The 19,294-nt window shown below is 56.4% G+C and overlaps 1 protein-coding gene across 2 annotated transcripts in view; it reads right to left on the reverse strand.

Moving 5' to 3' along the window:
• The window catches only part of INPP5A (inositol polyphosphate-5-phosphatase A), a 163,029-nt gene that overhangs the window by 84,880 nt on the left and 58,855 nt on the right, over positions 1–19,294 (reverse strand). For both annotated transcript variants that reach the window (XM_033130170.1, XM_033130172.1), the window contains exons 3-4: positions 18,540–18,640; positions 15,103–15,190 (exon numbers count right to left, since the gene is read on the reverse strand). In XM_033130170.1, the coding sequence (XP_032986061.1) occupies positions 15,103–15,190; positions 18,540–18,640 (189 nt within the window). The remainder of the gene's footprint in view (positions 1–15,102; positions 15,191–18,539; positions 18,641–19,294) is intronic.

The following is a 19,294-nucleotide window of genomic DNA, read 5'->3' on the forward strand; positions in this document are numbered from 1 at the left end:
AACTGAAAATTACTCATACTCGGCTATTATTTCTGGTGGAATGTTAAGTTTCCTTAATCACGAGACTCACAGAGCAACTTGAATAGTTTTTACACACAGTCAGACTGTGATGGGAATACTTCCCTTTGCAATGAAATCATTTAAAGTCTGACTGCTTCTCGGCCATTAAGCACAACTAGATGTTTTCACAGTGTTACTGACACATAAACCACACTGACAAACTAGATTGAAAGGATGCCATTAGGTGAAGTCTGGCATATCTGCAGCCCCACGAAGCCGTCTCCACATCAAGATAACAAGCATATCCACTGCTCTCAGGAGCTGCCCTGCCTCCTTCTGTCCCCTTATAACCCCACCTCCAGCCCCCATCCTGGGAAACCACAAACCCGGTTTCTGTCATCACAGATCGCTTTGCGTTTCCGAGATGATTACACAGATGGAACCGTGTAGAACGTGCTCTTTCTTTCTGGCTTCTTTCGTTCATTGCACGCTCCCTACATGCTTGCAGACTGCTATGTGCACACATGGCTCTTTCTCACCGCTGAGCGTGCGGCAGTTCGTGTCCTGTCCTCCTGCTGGTGGGCCCACGGGTGTTTGCAGTTTGGGGCGTTATCAGTGAGGTGCCACGAACATTTGTGCACCAGCCTGTGTGGACGTGTGCCTTCCATTGGCCAACGCCTGGGCCAATGGGGATGTGCGTGTTAACATTTTAAGAAACACGTGGTCAGGTGACCTCACATCTGGGAGTCCCTGCCCTTCCACATGCTGCCGACACTGGATCTGGTGGGTCTTTCTAACTTTGGCCAATGGTGGGAAACGTATGATCTGTCGCGGACAATGTGCTTCCTGTGCCGCGTTCTAAGGACCAAAGTTGCCGAGTGTTGTTCCACGTGTATACTTGCCATTCTCCATCTTGTTTGGTGAAGAGTCTGTTCAGATCGTTCAAAAATTCAGGAAGATTTGTGTGTCTGGCTAGTACCGGGTTCTAGTTCTCTGAATGTAGCACCTTAGATAAGTCCCCTGTCCATATATCTGCTAATGTTTTCTCTTTGTCTGTGAACGGCCTATTTTTGTATCTTTTGAAAAACAAATGTTTTTCATTTTGATGAAGTGCAATAGATTCATTTTTTCTTTTATAATAGTTGGTACTTTTTGTGTCATATTTAAGGGGGCTTTGCCAAAGCCATAGTCACTAAGATTTCCCCTGTTCTTGTACACATTTCATAGCTTTAGCGCTCACGCTAGCTAGATCTATGACCTGTTTTGAGTGAAAGTTTTCCAAGTTTCGACAGAAGGGTTGAGGTTCTCTTTTTACATGTGGTCATCAAATGGTTATAGCACCATTTGTGAAAACAGCCTCCTCTCCCCACTGAGTTGCCTGACACCTTGTCAAAACCCAAAGGTGGGCTATTTCTAGACTCTCCATTCTGGTGCGTGATCTGCTCACCGGGCTTTACAGCCACACGGCACTGTCCTAATTGTGGTGGACTTAAAATATATCTCAACTACGTAGTGCAATCCTCCATCCTCAATGTTGGTTTGTCTAATCTAGGGTCCTACATTTCCACATGAATTGTGGAACCAGCTTGTCAGTTTCAACAAACAAGGAGTCTGCTCAGATTTGGACAGGTCTGCACCGCGTCTCTGCGTCAATCGGGGAGGACGACTCCTGACACTGCCGAGCCTGCCAACCCGTGGACGTGGTGCATCTTCCACTTACTGAGATCTGTGGTCTTCCTCTCCCTGCAACACACGGTGGCGCCCAGCACAGGCCTCACACCTCCGGCCTAATGCTGATGTGTCACATTGTGATGCAATTATGAAGGGAACTGTTACCTCAATTTCAATTTCTGACCGAATCATTTACAAGTTCACAGCCATAACTACATGATTAAAGATTTAAACAAAATGCCTTTATATTAACAAATCCATTCTGACTATCCATGAGAATACTTTATTCTGTTTGTTTGTTTTCCCTAAAGGATACATTGTTCTCATTACTTTCAATGCAGGCAATTCAGTCAAGTTGATCTCAAGCCTCAGTTTTCACTTGGCTCTGGCACAAAGAGGTGGAAATGCAACTGGGGCACCGTGTGAGTTGGAGGGAATGAAAGGGTGTGTGTGGAGAAGTGGGGGGAGTGCAAGCTTTACTCTGGGATCCACCACACTCGGCCTGGTTTCCTCGCCGTAGCTGAGAGCCGCAGTGTTTCCCACACTCCTGGGTGTGACCCCACTTCTCATTAGTGCTCATTGGGGGACACCTCCTGGATGGTTCAGGCTTAGGGAGAAGAAGGAACCAGAGTCAAGAAAGTACAACCAAAGCGGGTCACTACTCCTTGTCCACTCTGCGTGTTCACTCCAACAAGAACGCAGAGCTCCACCCGACAGGCGTCAAATGCCCCACAAGCCCCCAGCCCTTCTCGGTCCTTCCAGAGCTCTGCCTCCTTCGCCCCTTTCCACACAAAGCTCTGTGCTGGTCCTCACGGACCTCTGCTCACATCTAAATTCCTTTGCCTGGTGCCCAAAGGATGGTCAGGGTTCTGGCCCATCTCCTTCCGAGGGCGGCCTCAGGGCACCAGTGCCCAGACTCCCGGCCACCACGTCACACTGTCTCACTCGCAAGTCTTCCCTGAGGCCACCGGTAAGAGCAGGAATTCCTTTCCTGAGTCTTTTTTAAAGTTGGTAGAACAAAATCACAGTTCTGCAAGGCTTCCTATGAAAAATAGCAATTTCCTGATCACTTCACTTTTCTACTCCCCAGAGGCAATTACTTTCCTTTAATTGTTTTCTTTTAATATTTACCTCATATCTCTAGAGCTCGTAGTGCTGGCCCTTCATTTTCTAGTTTTCAACTTGAACTATTGATTTTTCAGTTGTGGAAGATGAGGATTTAATTCCCTTTCACTATCTTTCCCCTTCGTTCCATGTCATACTCACACACACACACACACTCACACACACACACACACTCTCTCTATCCCTGATCCACAGCCTCTGGATACAAACATATTTTACTTAAATACTGATCAGTATTTATATCGTTATCACTCTGGAAACACTCTCCGCAGTAGGACCCTTCTTATACTATGATTGCTCTTCCACTCTTGAACAACTTTTGTTTTCCTTGGAGTTCATCACAGCCTTCTTTTTTTGTTAACTAAGTTCTTTATATACAGTGGAGCCCTGAACAACGTGGGGGTTAGGGATGCCAACCCCTGTGCAGTCAAAAATCCAAATATAACTTTTTCTTTTAATTTTTTTTCCAAATATAACTTCTGACTCCCCCAAAACTTAGCTGCAGTTGCCCTCAGTATCTATGGGGGATGGGCTCCAGGACCCCCACCAGTACCCAGGTCTGCAGATGCTGAAGTCCCGTACAAAAACGCCTAGGACCAACCACGCAGCCAACCCTCCCCATCCGGGGGCTCGCAGCCCTTGGACCAAAACAGCACAGGTGTTTACCGAGAAAACCCACGTGTAAATGGACCCATGTTATGGAAGGGTCAGTGGTACATTTGTCACGATTCATTCACACATCCTGTCGGTCTCATCTCAGGGTCCCGAGCACATCCAACAACCTATGGATTTCACCTTCTTGGATACTGAGAAGCGTAACCAGCTGCATGATGGCATTGTCACCTGTCACACATACCCTCCGGGGCCTCCTTGGCCGTTGGGAGCACCGAGGAGCGCCAGCCAAGGGCACCCGCCCTTCATGCCCAGGGCGCCAGCCGATGCCATCGCTCAGAGCCCAGCAGGCCTCTGTGCTGAACTCGGAGCTGCCTGCCCTCAAGGGAGCTGCGATGTCCCCGCTTGCTGTGCGTCCTGGATCCCGGCACCCACGCCTTCGGCAGAGTATCTCCTCACACAAGCTCCCTGAAAGGGTGTGGCACGTAACTGTCCCAAGAGCTCACCTGTCTGGATACTGCTCATTTCCCTGCCCAAACGTGCAGACGGGCCAGTGGAAATTCCCGGGTGCACTGCTCGTTCCTCACGCCTGTGGCGGAATATGCCCTTCCCTTTCCTCCTTCAGAGTTGCCACGTGGGACCTCGCTGGCGGGGTGTCTGCGCTCACCTCGCTCAGTCGGCAGGTGGGAGCTGGGCAGGGTGTGGCCTTGGGGCCGGTAGGTGGGGGCTGTCCAGGACACACGCCCCGCAGCCGGCAGCAGGCATCTCCATGTCTGCTGCGGCCCAGGGCTCTTCCCCTCCTTCCTTCCTCCTGTCACCTATCGGAGCAGCTGGCTGTCAACTCCTGTCTCTCTCGGGCCCCAGGGCCCCTGGACGGCCCACACGTTCATACGTGCCAACCGCACACTCATGTACTGCAACCTCCATGAGGCCCGGAGTGCAAGTGTGTGTTGTGTTGCACGTTGTGTTGTGTGTGGAACCTGTGCCCGCCTTCCCAGTTCTAGATTCTTCTAAGCCAACTCTTTACTTAACTGTGTACTTAGCTGCACAACCTGATGGTTGGAGCAGCTTTCTCAGCACCTCTCGTCCTGTACCTTCGGCCCCAGGACTCAGTGCGGCCCCTGTGCCCACTAGCCCTGGAAGGAGGTGACCGTCCCACTGGTCCCACAGGCAGGGCACACCACCGGGGTTCCTGCAGCCAACAGAATGCGCTCTTCCCTCTCTTCACACTGGAAGCCGGGCCAAGCCCCTGCTGAGAACGGCAGACCGATTCCTGTCTCTCAGGAAGGAAGGCAGCACCCGTGGTCTGAACTCTGGGTCGCGAGGCCCAGTCCCAGAGAGGCCACCAGCAAGCACAAGGCAGGCTGTCCCGACAACAAGGGACGCGGGGGGCCCTGCCGACACCACGGGCACGGGGGGGGGGGGGCCCTGCCGACACCACGGGTATGGGGGGGGCCCTGCCGACACCACGGGCACGGGGGGGGGGCCCTGCCGACACCACGGGTATGGGGGGGGCCCTGCCGACACCACGGGCACGGGGGGTGGCCTGTGGACACACGGGCATGGGGGGGGCACACAACAATGAGGGCACAGTGGGGGGCCTCCAGACGTTGAAAACACCAAGTACAGAACAGGCAGTGAGCGCCAGCGTCCCCTCAGAGCTGCGGGCACAGTCTCCACCTCTCCTTGCTCCCCTGGGGTCCATCCAACTCAGGGGGCTGTGTGCTGGCAGCTTCCCACTTCGGGCGTCAGTGACCAGGCAATGGTCACAAGGACCCCTGACCGTCAGGGGCAGTGGGACATGCATGTTTTTAGTCGTAAGTCCTCCCAAGTTGTCACCACCCACAAGCCACCACACAGAAATGGCTACCGCACCATGTCCTCTGTCACTCACGAGCTGTCCCTGGCCCCTGCTGTGTGGCAATTGGGGACTTGCCCAAGCTCTTGTGGCTCCTGAAGGAAAAGTTCTCCAGAGCACACGGTTCAGTGCCTCCTCGCGCCATGAGGAACCATGGCACCGGGGACCCGAGCCACCTGCCCCCCTGGGCCCGGCCGTGGGCAGCTCGCGGACCCCAGGTCTCGGCCCTGGTGGGTGGAGGGGTTCACAGCGGTCCAGGAGGGCTGTGGCCAGGAAGCACGGAGCGGGAAGATTAACCTTGAGGCTCCCGTCCTGCCCATTTGAGAGCCCAACGTCACTCAGCTGTTGGAGGGAAATAAAACAGTCAGGCTTAAATGTATAAAAAATTACGATGGAGGCGCTGAACGAGGCGGGGACTGCGAGCTCATTGAGTCAAAAGTCAATCAATCCATGAGCGAGTGGATTAGGAGCCCCTCGCGAGCCCCACAGAAACCATCTGCCCAAACACTGGGACATAACAGCGCAGGACCGCATTCCAGCACTTTTAGGAAGTAAATAATGAAAAATCAATCCAAAGAAAAAACAGATCAAGAACCCTGGGCCTGACGTGCCGACACATTTATTGCTGAATACCGTTCCTCGGCGACCCGAAAACTTCGGGAGGTGTTTATTTACTTTCAGCACCTTCCCGAGATCAATATTTTTAATTTGGATCCGAGTTATTATTTTTCACATCACAGCAGCGGGGAGCGGAGTAAAGTGGCTCATATTTTAGTGCTAAAAAGATCGATATGACAGTTTCACCTTCACGGCAGCCCCCGCCGCTGCTGGCCGCACATCACCGGGTCCCGGGGGGCGCAGGTGCCGCTGAGGGGAGCAGGTCGTTACCTGCAGCACAGCAGACAGCCGTGATTTAGCTGCGCACAGAGGGCCCGGCGCCCTCGGAAAACCAATCTTGCTGCTCTCACTCATCAGGCCTGTCTGGACCCACAGGCAGGACGTGGAGGCGGGAGACGGGCCTGGGGCCCCGGAGCAGGTCAGTGCCCTGATCAGAAGTGCACTGGCCTTCCTCCCCTTGCTTGGATCAGAGAACATCGGGAAACTCCGTTACTTTTCCATATATTTCCCCTAAAATCTCATTCAGGAGAGCAGCCACACAGAAGGGTCAGTCATGGAAGGGGAGGACGGGGGAGGGCTCCTCCTCAGGAGCACAGTGTCAGGCTGCACCCCGGAACAAATGCAGGTGGGGGGAGGGGGCAAACCACAACGGCCCCCCACCTCACCGTCTGGCAGATGCCCCAGGTCGGGTGGAAGGCTGGTCCCGCCCTCCTGGAAAAGCGGGCCACCCAGGACATGGCAGGGACCCTCCTCATGGCAGCGCACAGACAACCCAGGGGGTGGGTGGGGGAGGAGCCAGTTTACTGCTGACCACAGTCACAGTATCCTGGGCCCAGGGCCACAGCTCAGAGAAGGAGAGGGAGGTGGACAGGCACGGCCCCTCCCGGTGAGCCCACCCCTCCCAGGGGCCGGGGCCTGCACCCTGGGCCCCCCCAGTCTGATACAGAACCACCAGTGCAGGCCATTCCATGTTTCTGGGAACGGGACCCTGCTGGACAGGGTGGCTTTGGATGAGGGAGGAGGAGCTGCTTCATGGGGGCAGGCAGCAGGGGGCACGACCGTCTTCTCTGAAAGTCAGCAAGGGCTCCTTGTCCTGCCTGGCTTCCACTTTATCGTGGACGAGTGTGGCCGTGCTCCCGGGACACCTTGAGTCTGTGGGTTTCCAGTTTGGCTGCTCTTTTCACCTTACAGGAAACGAAACGCACCTGTGCACCTCTGCAGGGACCAAACTACCCAAGAGGCAACGGTGTGGGCTGGGGTGCTGGTGGCACGGGTGAGGCAGCTGGATCTTGGGGCCATGGCCCCAGCCTGCCAGGCGTTCCCATGGCCCTGGGGTCGCCGACGCGTCCCCAGCTTCAGGCCCCTCTGCCCGCACTCACTGACCCAAAGCACTGCCGCACTTGCCCAACAAACCAAGGCGCATGGCTCCAGCTGCTACACACACACTTCTGAGGTGACAGCTAAGTGAGCAAGGACAGCAGAGGCCACAGCAAACAGGCCCGTCACATACCAGGCCGCAGGAGCACGAGGCCACAGCAACAGGTGGCCATGACCGGGCACCGCGCCTACACTCTGAGATGCGTGGCTGCCCCTCCCCCACCCTGCCCAGCCATGTGAGCGTTGGGGGCGGGGGTGTTCAGGAGGCTCTGAGGGGCCCTGTCCCCTGCAGCCTGCAGACAGTGCGGGTTTTCCAGGCCGATCCCATCACCTCTGGCTTCTCCATGGAGGAGGGCCTGGCCTGTGTCTACCGCTGAGCTGGTGCGACACAGAGGAAAGCCACCACATAGCGTGGCACCGCGGTCCTACTGTCCCCAAACAGAAGGGCTCCCCTAGGGTACTTGCACTGGCCCACACCTCTGCAGGGGCCCCCAATACTGCCTGTGGGGTCCCCGTGCCAGCCTGCACGTGCTGCCTTGGGAGCCTGGAGATCCCTGCTCCCCTTCCTTCTCGTCATGGGACACCAGGTGGGCGCCCCTGGCCATGCTTCCTTGGGGCCCGGGGTTTACACTATTTACACCAACAGGACAGCCCATTCCCCTCCCTTCTCTGGCCGCCCACGTCAGACAAATGACCAGTGGGAACAGAGGGGGCCACCTCATTCTGTGATGCTTTGCTCCTGCACTGAAGTAAGACAATGAGGAAATTACACGAAAACAAATTTACAATTTCTTCCCCATTCAGCCATCTTTGAAACCCGAGTATAGGAAAGCCGTCTGCTATCGATGTGCAGGCTTTTCGGGCCGTAAGTGATGTGTTTTCCATGCTCCCGCATGCCTGTGAAATCGGACACGTGATTCCCGTGCTAGCGGGCCTCTGATCAATACACACTTGGAAACCCTGGAAAACCACGTGGGCACATCCTCAGTGTCAAGGCCCGGGGCTGAGGGACACCCAGAAGCTGAGTAATGGGTCACCCGCAGCCACAACATCCCCGGGAGGCACACCCGGGGTGGCCCTGTGAGGGAAGCACTTTCCAAGCAGCCAGACGACGGGCTGACGCTGGGAGCAGGGAATTCTGGGAGAGCATCTGGGGATCGGGCAGCTGCAGATGCCGGTGTCACTCAGGGTCCCCTGTGAGGCACAGAGAGCTGTGTCTCCTCCGGGAGCCCTCCTCCCTGAGGCCTGCCCAACTCTCCTGGTGGGGCCACATGGCAGTCCTCCAAACACCCTTGGGCAGGGCCCCCCAACACCCCCCTGTGCTCCACGGCCTGGCACCCCCGAGGGGTGGGGAACATGAGCATCTGGGTCCTGGGAAGCCGGCACCAGCTGAGCAAAAGTCCAACCCGCCTTGGAGCCTGTCCTTGTAACATAGAAGGTTTCTCTCAAGTTATTTTTCCAACTGTCAAGTTCATGCTGCGGGCCAGATTATCACCACTATTCCACAGGGAGGGAATCACTAAATCCGTGATTGACCGGTGCCGACCGTCCTCATGGAGCATATACGACCTGCGAAAGGCAGGGTGTGTACATAAATAGGCACAGTCCCCCAGAGAAAGGGGGCCTCCGGGAGGGAGTGAGAGTCCCAGCAGGAGGCCAGGGTGGGTGGCCCTGCCGGGCTCTCCTGGGGAGGGGGAAGGGCTGGTGCAGGGCCCTGAGATGGGCCTGCCCCCCAGAGATGGAAAGGGGGCACGGGCGCCTGGAGGGGAATGGGGCTAAGGACAGAGGGTGTGGCGGGGGTGGCAGCACCTTCCTGAGACAAGGGTGTGGGCAGTTAGGAGGAGGGAGAACTGAATGACAGACACCTTGGCGTGACCGTGGCTCACGGCTTCTCCACATGACTTGGCAGCGTCCCCAACAACAAGAATGTCGTCCCCAGTGTGAGCTCCGTGTCACTTGGTGCCCTCCCACATGGTGCCCAGGAAGGACATGGGGAGCAGGAGGTGGGGCTCAGGGCAGGAAGGGGCTCCGAGACGCCTCTTCCCTCATTCCTGCTCGTGGGGAATGCAGCCTGTAAATATCTGCCACCCCCAGTAGGAGGGCCTAACGTTTATTTATTACCACGTCGTGGGAATAGACCCAGGGTCTCAAAACTTGCTGGTGATTAAAACAGGGACATCTCGGTTCTTTCGGGCAAATACACACACATTAGTGGGATGTTAGAACACACAGGTCTGCGAGGACACGGCCGGAGCCTAACACTGGGCTGGAGAATGCGAGTCCTCGCCTCCCTCCGGGAAAGGCCGCCCAGCGAGCCAGCACGTGATCACCGGGGCGGGCCCCACAGCACAGCTCCCACGAGTCTCCAGCGCTCTGCGGGGCGCCAGCTCTGCCATCCCTGGGCCCCGGGAAATCCGGGTCCTTCCCATGGGACCTTTCTTCACTGCCACGTGGCTTCTGGCACATCCCTGCCCATGTCTTCTCCCTCCCTCGCCACACCCACCTCGTCTTCCCAGCCTCCAAATGCGGGGGCCTCAGCTGGGGCCCCCTGCACCAGTGCCCAAGCCCGAGGGTACCGCCCATTCGTGGTCTAAAACCACCTATACACAGCTGGCCACAAATTCCATCCCCAGGCTGCCATTCCCCACTGAGCTTGTGCCGGGGCGCCCATGGCCTCTGCATCCCTGCAGGGAGGGCCAGGGCACCCATATGCAGTCCACTCTGAGTCCTGGTTCTTCTTGCCCCCAGGACCCCCACTCCCTCACTGGCTTAGAGCACCCTGGGACCAGAGCAGGGAACAAAGCGGCTGCTCCTGCGACTGAGTTTAGGAAGGAAGAGAGTGATCAGAACAGCAGCAGCAGCACACCCGCCCGCTGCCAGGAGGACAGGGCCTGGGGCACTCAGGGGCCCTGGATGCAGCATGTAAGATCCCGGCCGGCTGGCTGCCCAGCTCACACGGCCCAGGGTCCTCAGCCACCCCCGCCACTTCGTGAAGGGCATTTAAACACGTTCCATGAACAGGACAGGGTCCTGGCCTTTCAGGGTCAATGTCAACACGCCAACGGGCAGCTCCTCTGAAGAAACAGACTCCTTCCAAGTGTCAACTTTCCAGTGGAAAATGCAGACGGGCCAGCTGGAGAGGGGCACTGCCCAGGAGACAGCCAGTGGGGGCCGGTCTGTCTCCTCAGCCGCGAGCAGACCAGACTAGCCTCCTGCTTCAATAGATGGCCACTCAGGGTGGTTCTTAGGAGCAAACAAAACTGAACTCGATCATTTAAGTCTAAAAATTGCCCTCTGAGCGCCTCCTGTACCAAAAGCTGGACACGAAACGCCGCTTTGGCGCCATCTGCTGGTGACGATGGGCATCTGCCGCCTCCTGCCTCTGTCCAGCACCTCCAGGCCTGCAGACCTCCCCCAGGCCCAGAGTCCCTCCAGGCATAAAGCTCCTCCAGGCCCAACGCACCCCATGTCAAAGCTCCCCCAGGCCTGATCCCCTCCAAGTCACAGCCTCGCCACCCGCGACTTCACGCACAACCCCTTCTCTGCACACAGCCCCCCACGTCTCCCCACACAGCACCCCCTCTCTGCACGACGCCCCCCCGAGCCCCCACCCACCCAGCATCATGCTCACGCACCACCCGCAGCGTCAGGTTCAGCGTCTTTCTGGGAACAGGCCACTATTTTCTGATCCCTATTAATACCTGTGACAGCATTTATGTACAAGATAAATTCATTTCAATTTCCTTTTTCAATTAATGGCCTATTATTTGAACCACACTCAGCTAAAAATATCGCTCCAATACCATTAATCTTGTAAAAATTAAATTTTCCTCCCTCTGACAGCCCAAGGCCAGCAGGCTGGGGCAGGAGGGTGACCCTGAGGCTGGCCAGCCCTGCCCAGCACCCCAGGGCTGCAGGATTCCCTCCAGCAGGACGTCCAGACGTCTCCCTCATGTACGACACACTGAGGGGGTAACACACACTCACAAAGGGACAGCACTCGGGGGCCCCAGGGTTGGGCAGAATTTTACCGCAAACTACATACTACCATCCTGGTCACAAGACGGGATGACAAACGCACATCTCTCCCTGTGCCAACTTTGGGACAAGCTCCAGACAGAGTCACCGGTCATTTCTCACCCTCCAATCAGGGCTGTCCCAGCGAGGCAACTGGCCAGTGACACACCTCGCACTAGACCGTGGCTGTGGGACCGCCAGGAGGACCGTGACCCTGGGAAGAAACACCAGGCGGCAGACACCCCACATCCTCGATGGGCAGGGCTGGCCTTTCTCCCACCTCCTAGATGCTGTCCGGCCCTGCGGACACCTGCGCACACAGCCTCAGGGGCCTCAGACGGGGGCTTGTCCCGCGTCCAATGTGGCACATTGCGTAGCTCCCTCTGCCGCCCTGCGCCGGGTCAGTCCTGCCCAATGAGGCCCTGAACGGGCTTGCTCCACACAGGACGGCCATGTCACCAGCTAAGGTGCCATTACTGTACTCATGACAAAGAGAGGGAAACACTCCAGCTCTAAGATGCCTGGGTATCGCTCCAACACTCAGCCTTTTCTCTTCTCAGCCAACCAGACAGTTATCATGTTAGCATGTAATAATATGTGACACAAAACAGACCATGGAGAACTAGAAAAGTGAGAATTTAAAAAAAAAAAAAAAAGGAAACTTCTGTAGGTGTGAAGGGGGAGGGGAGCAGCTCCAGGCACCAGGCCTTCCGAACGGCTCCAGTTTCTGGGCACAAGTGTCTGGACCCTTCACCAGGTGCTGACAAGTCACCTTCACTATTTATGAGGCGCTCCGAGGCACACACAGAGCCTGTGGGCGTGCTTCTGACCCCGGACGGAGGCGGCCGCAGCCCAGGACGAATGCCCACCGTGCCTCAGTCTCACCCCTGCACAGCCTGTCCTGGGTCCAGATCCGCTGGGGGAAGTGCCTCAGATTTGTCAACCTTCTTAAGGAACCAGTTTGAGTGCGTCAATGTTTCCATTTCACTGATTTCTCTCCTATTTTATTATTTCCTTCCTTCTACTTGCTCTGGGCCAATTTGCTCTGCATTTAAAAGTGACTCCATGCCAGCATTTCATGCTAGAAATCTTCTACAGCTAGTGAGGTGCATCTCACAAATTTTGAAGGTTTTGAGTTCGTTTTCCATGTAATTGTTAATATTTTCTAATTTCCTTTGTGACATTCTTTTTGACTCATGGGTTATTTACAAGGTATTTCCAAACATTTAGGAATTTCCAGCTGTCACTTTTGTTTGCCTCTAATTTAATTCCTTTGTGGTCAGAGAACACATTTTGTATGATTTCAGTCTCTCAGACATGTTCAGGTTTGTTTATGGCCCAGATCTCAACGTGTCCTGGTGAATGTCCCACGTGGACACGGATTCTAAGACCCGCCGGCCTGGGGACACTCGGCAGCCAGCGTGGAAAGTCCTGGACGCAGGCCTCAGGCGGGCTCCTCAGCAGGCAGGCCTGGAGCCGGTCCACGTACCGACCACAGGCTGTCGCTCACCCACGCAGAGAGCCCAGCAGCGAGCCTCCGATCCGAGGAAGTCTACTCCAAACTCTCTCAGCTTCATTTTGGGAGAGATTTCTGAGGAAATGGGCAGACGACGGTCATCGTTCCCCGTACGTGTGCTGCCATCCCTTGGCACCCGCCCGCCGAGGGGCCCGTTCTGCTCATGTCCTCACCCTCAGCAAGTCACACGCCATTCCTGGGCTGCACGCGCTGCTCTTGTAGCCAGAGTGTCCTGCAGTGACCTCCTGCCGAGACCTCCCTGGGAGCTGTCTCCCCCCTGCGCTCTCGACTTGCACGGACACGCACGTTCCCAGCCAGGCGCCTGCGCGAGCCTGGCAAGCCCTCCTGAGGCACTGACCTCCTCGCCCACGGAGCACCCCTGTGCCCCAGGAACAACCTCCCCTTGAAGTCCACGCTAGCGTTAACGCAGCCACTCCTGCTTTCTTTGGACTTGTGTTTGCACGGTGTATTGTTCTTCATCCGTGTACTTTTAAAACACCCGTGTCTTCTATTGAAAGGAGACTGTGAAGACCCAAGGACAGTTTCCAGGAGCAGGAGGGGACTGATGACTGCCATGGAACTTGGCAGCTTTAATGGCAGAGCTGAGAGAGCGGGCAGAGACCCACGCCTCTGAGTGTGATGGTGGTAAGGGGAGCCCTTACAGAACTTGTTTTCAGCAATCTGACCAAGACGTGCCACGGCATGTAGTGTTTATTCTGCTTGAAGTTATAAATGGAGCTATGGGTTCATATATTTTATCAAATTTTGAAAATTTTCATGCATTGTTTCTTCAAGTATTTGTCCATTTCCTTGTTCCTCTCCTTCTGGGATGTTAGATAGTATATCAGAGGACAGCTGCATCCTATTATCTTTTTCAGTCATTGTTTCCGTGTTTTATTTTGCATAGTTTCTATTACTACGTCTTCAAGTTCAATTATCTTCTCTCCTGCAGTGTCTAATCTGCTGTTAACCCCAACCAGTGTGCTTTTTCCATCCAGTGTATTTTTCACCTGAATAAGTCCCACTTGGAGGAAGCAGGAAGTTTGGTCAGAGCAGAGGGAAGTGTGTCAAGGGGAAAAGGATTTACCTAAAGGATGATCTGAGAGGAAGGAGCCAGGAGAGAGGAGGTAAAAGGGCAGAGGAGAGAGGCAGGAGGCTGTGTCCTGACCTTGGGGAATGAGGGCCTTGCCGGGCACGAGTGCGGGTGGAGAACAAGCATGATGGGCCCATGTCCTCGGTGTACCCGAGAAGACTGGCAGAGAGGCCACCTGTGAATATGGTGGAGGCTGCTTGGAGGAGGGTCTGGCGGTGCCACCAAGGGGACACCAGAGACGCGGGTCCTGCAGACGCAGCGAAAGATGGACACGTGACTCTGCAGACAGTGACTACTTCAGCGATGGACAGAGACCCAGCTGGCATTGGATGCCCCAAATTTGAAGACTGAAAACTGACAGATGCCCCTGACTCAATGTCTCAGTCCCGGGGATGTGGAGACATCTCTGCTCCCGCATGGGATGCCCCTCGGCCCCACCCCACCTGGCACGCAGGCGCCCACGGCTCCAAGTGGCCGGCACATGGTGGCAGAGCATGTCCCCCCAGTGGGGATGAGCTGATGAACATGAGCCACACCGCCGAGCCCTGAAAAGCAAACAGGCACCTGCACCTGCGGCGACATCAGAGGTGGGGTGAAGGACTCCAGGGGACAGGAAGCAAGGAACCAAGCAGACGCCGCAGCTTCAGGACCTCCCTCCAGGTGCTGGAGACGTCCATCCTCCAAAGCAGCAAGCAGCATCTCAAACCTGTCTGGCATCTGTCCCCACACCTCTGTTCCCGAGGCTGCTGCACCTCATGGGGGCTGCCTTCCCAGGTGTCCGCTGCCCCCGAGAGACCACGGACTCCGCAGAGGATGGACCGATCTCCCAGCTCCACAGAAGGCCCTGTCCCACGGCCCATGTGGCTGGACCCCCGGAGGCCGTCTCGGGGCACAGGCAGGTGTGTAGAGCGGACCAGGCTAGGCTTACTTCCTCGTGCATCAGCCCCGGACGGAGCCACCGACTCTCCCCATTATTTCCTGCACACCTGGCTGCGGGCCACCTGCCTCGACTGTCCACCTCCCAGGTGCCACGCGGGCCTCACCTGTGCCAGCTGACTAGGAACCCGCCCAGGGCACCTCATGGGAGCGGCTGAGGCCCCTCGTCTGTGCCGTGCCACCACCCCACCAGCCGCCGTGGATGTGGATCACCGGCAGGCTGCAGGCAGGACAACAGGTGAGAGCAGACGCCCCTGCCTGGGGAGGAAGCGTGCTTACCGTGAAGTGCTCCTGGGACCTGTAGTTCTCGTCCAGGTATACACGAGCCCGGTTGTACTCCTTCATGGCGTCACTCGACAGCAGTTCTCTGGAAGGGAAATAGCTTTTTAATCAAGTTGCACAGACGTAGCACCGTTTACAGCTCATGAGGCACAAGACCTCAACCTGGACGCCACGTGTGACATCACCCCGAGAACACCCCCAACCAAGATGGAGGGGAGGGGGACGAGGAGGGGGGTGCAGGAACTTAGACCCTGTGGCCCAGCGCACAGGCCGGCCACCGGCAGCTCTGGTCTCCATGTGGCCCTGAGATGAGCAGGACCAGACACTGGTGCAGTGACACTGATAAGTCGCCCAGGGCCACACGTCAGGACAGTGGGACACCACGGTCTGTGGGGTCCCCTGGTGGTTCATGTTTGGTCATCACAGACAAATCACAAACGTGTCCCTGGGCCCAGGCATGTCCACCATGTCTGCCCAGGAGGGAGAAAGCTGAGGACGGTGACGGAGTGGCCGAGGCTTTACCATACGAAGAAGAAAGGGTCTCTGCGCATCCCTCATCACAGGGGTTCCTTGCTTAGTGGTCGCCCACTGCCACTCTTCATCCCCAGGCAAGCGTCACATAGATGGCCTGTCCATCATCTCTGCAAACACGGCTGGAACGGGAGCCACCGAGCACCCAGAGCTCCGCGAGAGCACGGAAGGGATAGAAAGCGCGGTGCCTGCACTGCATGTGGGTGTGGCCCCTGCTCCTGACAGTGTGGGGAGGACACAGGCACCATGTGACAGCCAGCACGTGGGTCAGGAAGAGGGGGCGCCAGGTTCTAAGGAAGGACAGAGGATGGAAAGGGCAGGGTCAGCTGACGCTCGGACCTTGGACACAGGCGAGAACAATCCTCAGGGTCGGAAGGAAGGAAGCTGGGCCCAGACAGCAAACAGCACAGAACTTTCTTAATGTCTGCCGTCCGCTCAGAAACCCTCTGCACGTGAGGGCATAGGAAAACATGGCCAGCACGCTATAAAAAAGCAGTTGACAGAAAAAAGACCTAGAAAGAAATTGACAGGATTCACTGCAAAGAGTGAGGTGAAGAAACCTGAACAGGAGGAAAGACAGGAGACATGAAAACCACAGAAGAAACTTCTAGAGCTAAAGAACACAGTATCAGAAATAATTTCACTGGATGGACCTAGGAGCAGATTAAAACCTGAAAAGAAAAGACCAGGGACCAAAAGTCACTGCACAGAAACTACCCAGACTGAAGAGGCGCGATGACCTGCACAGGGTGAGGTGGTGGGGGGCACCTGTGCGAGCCCACGGGGCCGACGTCCGGGCCTCTGAGGACGAGGACAAAGGAAGGACAGGGAAGACGACATTTCCAGAAACAACAGACACACTCTCCTCAGATCCAGTTAAAACTGGAAGCCCACAGATGGAGAAAGATAAATGCAGAGAAAGGCCAACTAGAGCTACCTAGTCAAGGACCGCAAACCAGCTGAATGGCCAACGCCGACAGTCAAGCACAGGGACCCCGTGTGTCCACAGTGGAGACGGGGCCATGGCTTAGCCCTCAGACAGTGCAAGGCGGGGACAAAGGACGGAAGCCTAACGGGCCCAGAGAAACAGTGAGGAGCTGGGATTCTGTTTGCAACAAACGTCCTTCAAACATGAGGACAAAGACTTTCTCAGGAAGCAAAACCTGAGAGAATTCATCAGAGGGACTCATGCTAAAGGTGGCAGAGAAGTCCTGGCTGAAGAGAATGACACTGGACAGAAACGGGGGCCTCCATACAACAGGGACCCTGCAAAGTGTGGTGGGCTCCCCAAAATAAGTGACCTTTTCTCTCACCTTTTAAAAGGAAACTATTTAAAGCTATGCCAGCAAGTGCCCTGCAGAGCAGGTGGGGACTGAGCACCACTGGGCAGTGGGGGGCGGAGCCCAGGGAGGGTCCCTGGGGCACCATGTCCCTTCCCCCACCCCCCACGTTTTCTCTTCTCTGAAATGCCCAGTTTTCCCAGTGGGCGGTGTTTTCTTACTGACTTACAGAAGATCTTTATATATTTAAGTACTGATTTTTGTCAGTAAAGAGTGTTGCAGATCTTTTCCCAAATATGGCTAGATTTTTACTTCATTTATGGTGTCTTCCAACAAAGGTCTTCCGACACCGTCAGACTGATCAGTCTTTTCTGCTGTCGGCCGCACTTAGGGAAGGTCTGTCCCTACACCAGTGAAGCGCTGTGAAGACGTCTGCACTTTGGGCTCAGGACTGCAGGGGTGCATCTCATGGTTCCCGAGACTCATCCCACGTGGGGAGCGACAACTGTGATGTGTTTCCGGGCACAGGACATAGCACGCGGCTCCCCACGCAGCTGCCACCTGTCCCACACGGGATGGGCGGAGCCCGTCACTCAGGCGGAGGGAGTTCTCCAGGGTCACAGCTCCACAGCTACTCCTGGCCTGTCCTCGTGCATGTTAACTTTAGTATGAGTTTGTCAAGTGTTAAAAAAATATTTTGATTGAAACTGCCTTAAAACTATAAATTACTTTGGGAAAATGTATCACTTTTTTTTTTTTTTTAAATTGGGCCTTTAACTAATTACCCCACAATTCAACAACTGAAAACATAGATGGCTTGTGTCAATCCATAATGCCGGGACTTCGACAGCAGGTCTGAGCCCGGGTGACAGTGGCTGGAGCCACCCTCAGGCTGGGCACCAGGCTGAGAGGGTGCGGTCACTCAGTCCTCCAACCGGGCACTTCCCACGGGCCCCACCCCACGCGTCCACTGCCCAGGGGCACGCAGAGCCTTGCTGCCCCCCTTCTCGAGGTGTACCAGGCGGCCGGTCCCCTTAGAGCCCACAGGGCATGCGTGCAGGCAGCTGGCACAATGCCTCTGGCTCCTTCCCCCCAAACGACGGAGATCACCTCCCACAGACAACCAGAGCTCTGTCCCCATCTGGCTGTGAGCTGCTGGACGGAACCTGTCCTGTCAGTCCATCTGTCCATCCGTCCTCAGCAGCAGCAGGCTGGCAGGCATCAGACCACATGGGGTGTGACCACCAGTAGACATGGTCAGGACTCTGCCTGGAGCCCAGGCTGAAATCTCTGCGCCCAAGGCATCACTGTCACCCTGCACCCCTGCTCCCAGGGGGCACGCTGTCACCCTGCACCCCCGCTCCCAGGTGGCACGCTGTCACCCTGCACCCCCGCTCCCAGGTGGCACGCTGTCACCCTGCACCTCTGCTCCCGGGGGGCACGCTGTCACCCTGCACCTCTGCTCCCGGGGGGCACGCTGTCACACACTGGGCCATACCTCTTTTCTTTGGAAAACTGTGCTCACCCACAAGGCTCCAGCATGGCGAGGCTGCGCCCACACTTGCTCAGAAAGCACCCCAACCCCGCCCTGCCCGGAGGAGGCAGGGAGCTCACTGGACTTACTTGACGAACTTGTCCACGTGTGACATGGAGGCTTCGTAGTTCTTCCCCCCAAACTCCTGGCAGTGCAGGGCCATGAAATGCGGCTTGTGCGTGTGGACGACCTGGGGAAAGAAGCAGAGGGCACGTCACATCCCTGAGGAAGGGGCCGGGGTGACACGCGTGCACACGGTGAGCGTCTCAGTGACATCCTTGATGCCTTGCTCAGCAGCTGGGTGACCCACAGGTCAGTTGACAGGCACGTGCTCACCGAGGGAGCAGGCAGTCACCAGCCCCACCCTCCGGGAGCGCAGGGAAGCGTTGCTGGGGTGACGAGGCAGCTGTGACATGACAGCCACCCAGGGGCTTGGCCCAGTCTGGGCACAGTGGGAGGAAGGACTACCTGGGATGGGGGAGGGGCCAGTAAGTGCGGGCCACGGGGACCAGGAGGCTGAGGCACTGGTGGAGACGCGTGGGGGCCGGGTGCGGGGGCTCTTAGAGGCCGAAGGGTGCTTGTCTCCAGCCCCCAGCCCACCATCCTATTAACTGCACCTGGCCGTGCCCACCGGCTGGCTTTTCCTGGGCTCTGCGCTTCTCCTCCCCTCTCCCGGGCACCTCCTGACACAGGGCAGCACTGGTTGGCTCTGAAGCATTTATCAAAGTCCCACAAAATCACTTTCCCCTCCCCCACACACCATCCCAGAGGCAGGTGCCCTGAACAAGGTGGTCACACCTAACGCCCAATGGCAGCAGCAGGAACGGTCAGGGCACCTTGACAA

The sequence above is a fragment of the Rhinolophus ferrumequinum genome, chromosome 16 (genome assembly GCF_004115265.2).
Source record: "Rhinolophus ferrumequinum isolate MPI-CBG mRhiFer1 chromosome 16, mRhiFer1_v1.p, whole genome shotgun sequence".
In the NCBI taxonomy this organism is placed as follows: Eukaryota; Metazoa; Chordata; class Mammalia; order Chiroptera; family Rhinolophidae; genus Rhinolophus; species Rhinolophus ferrumequinum.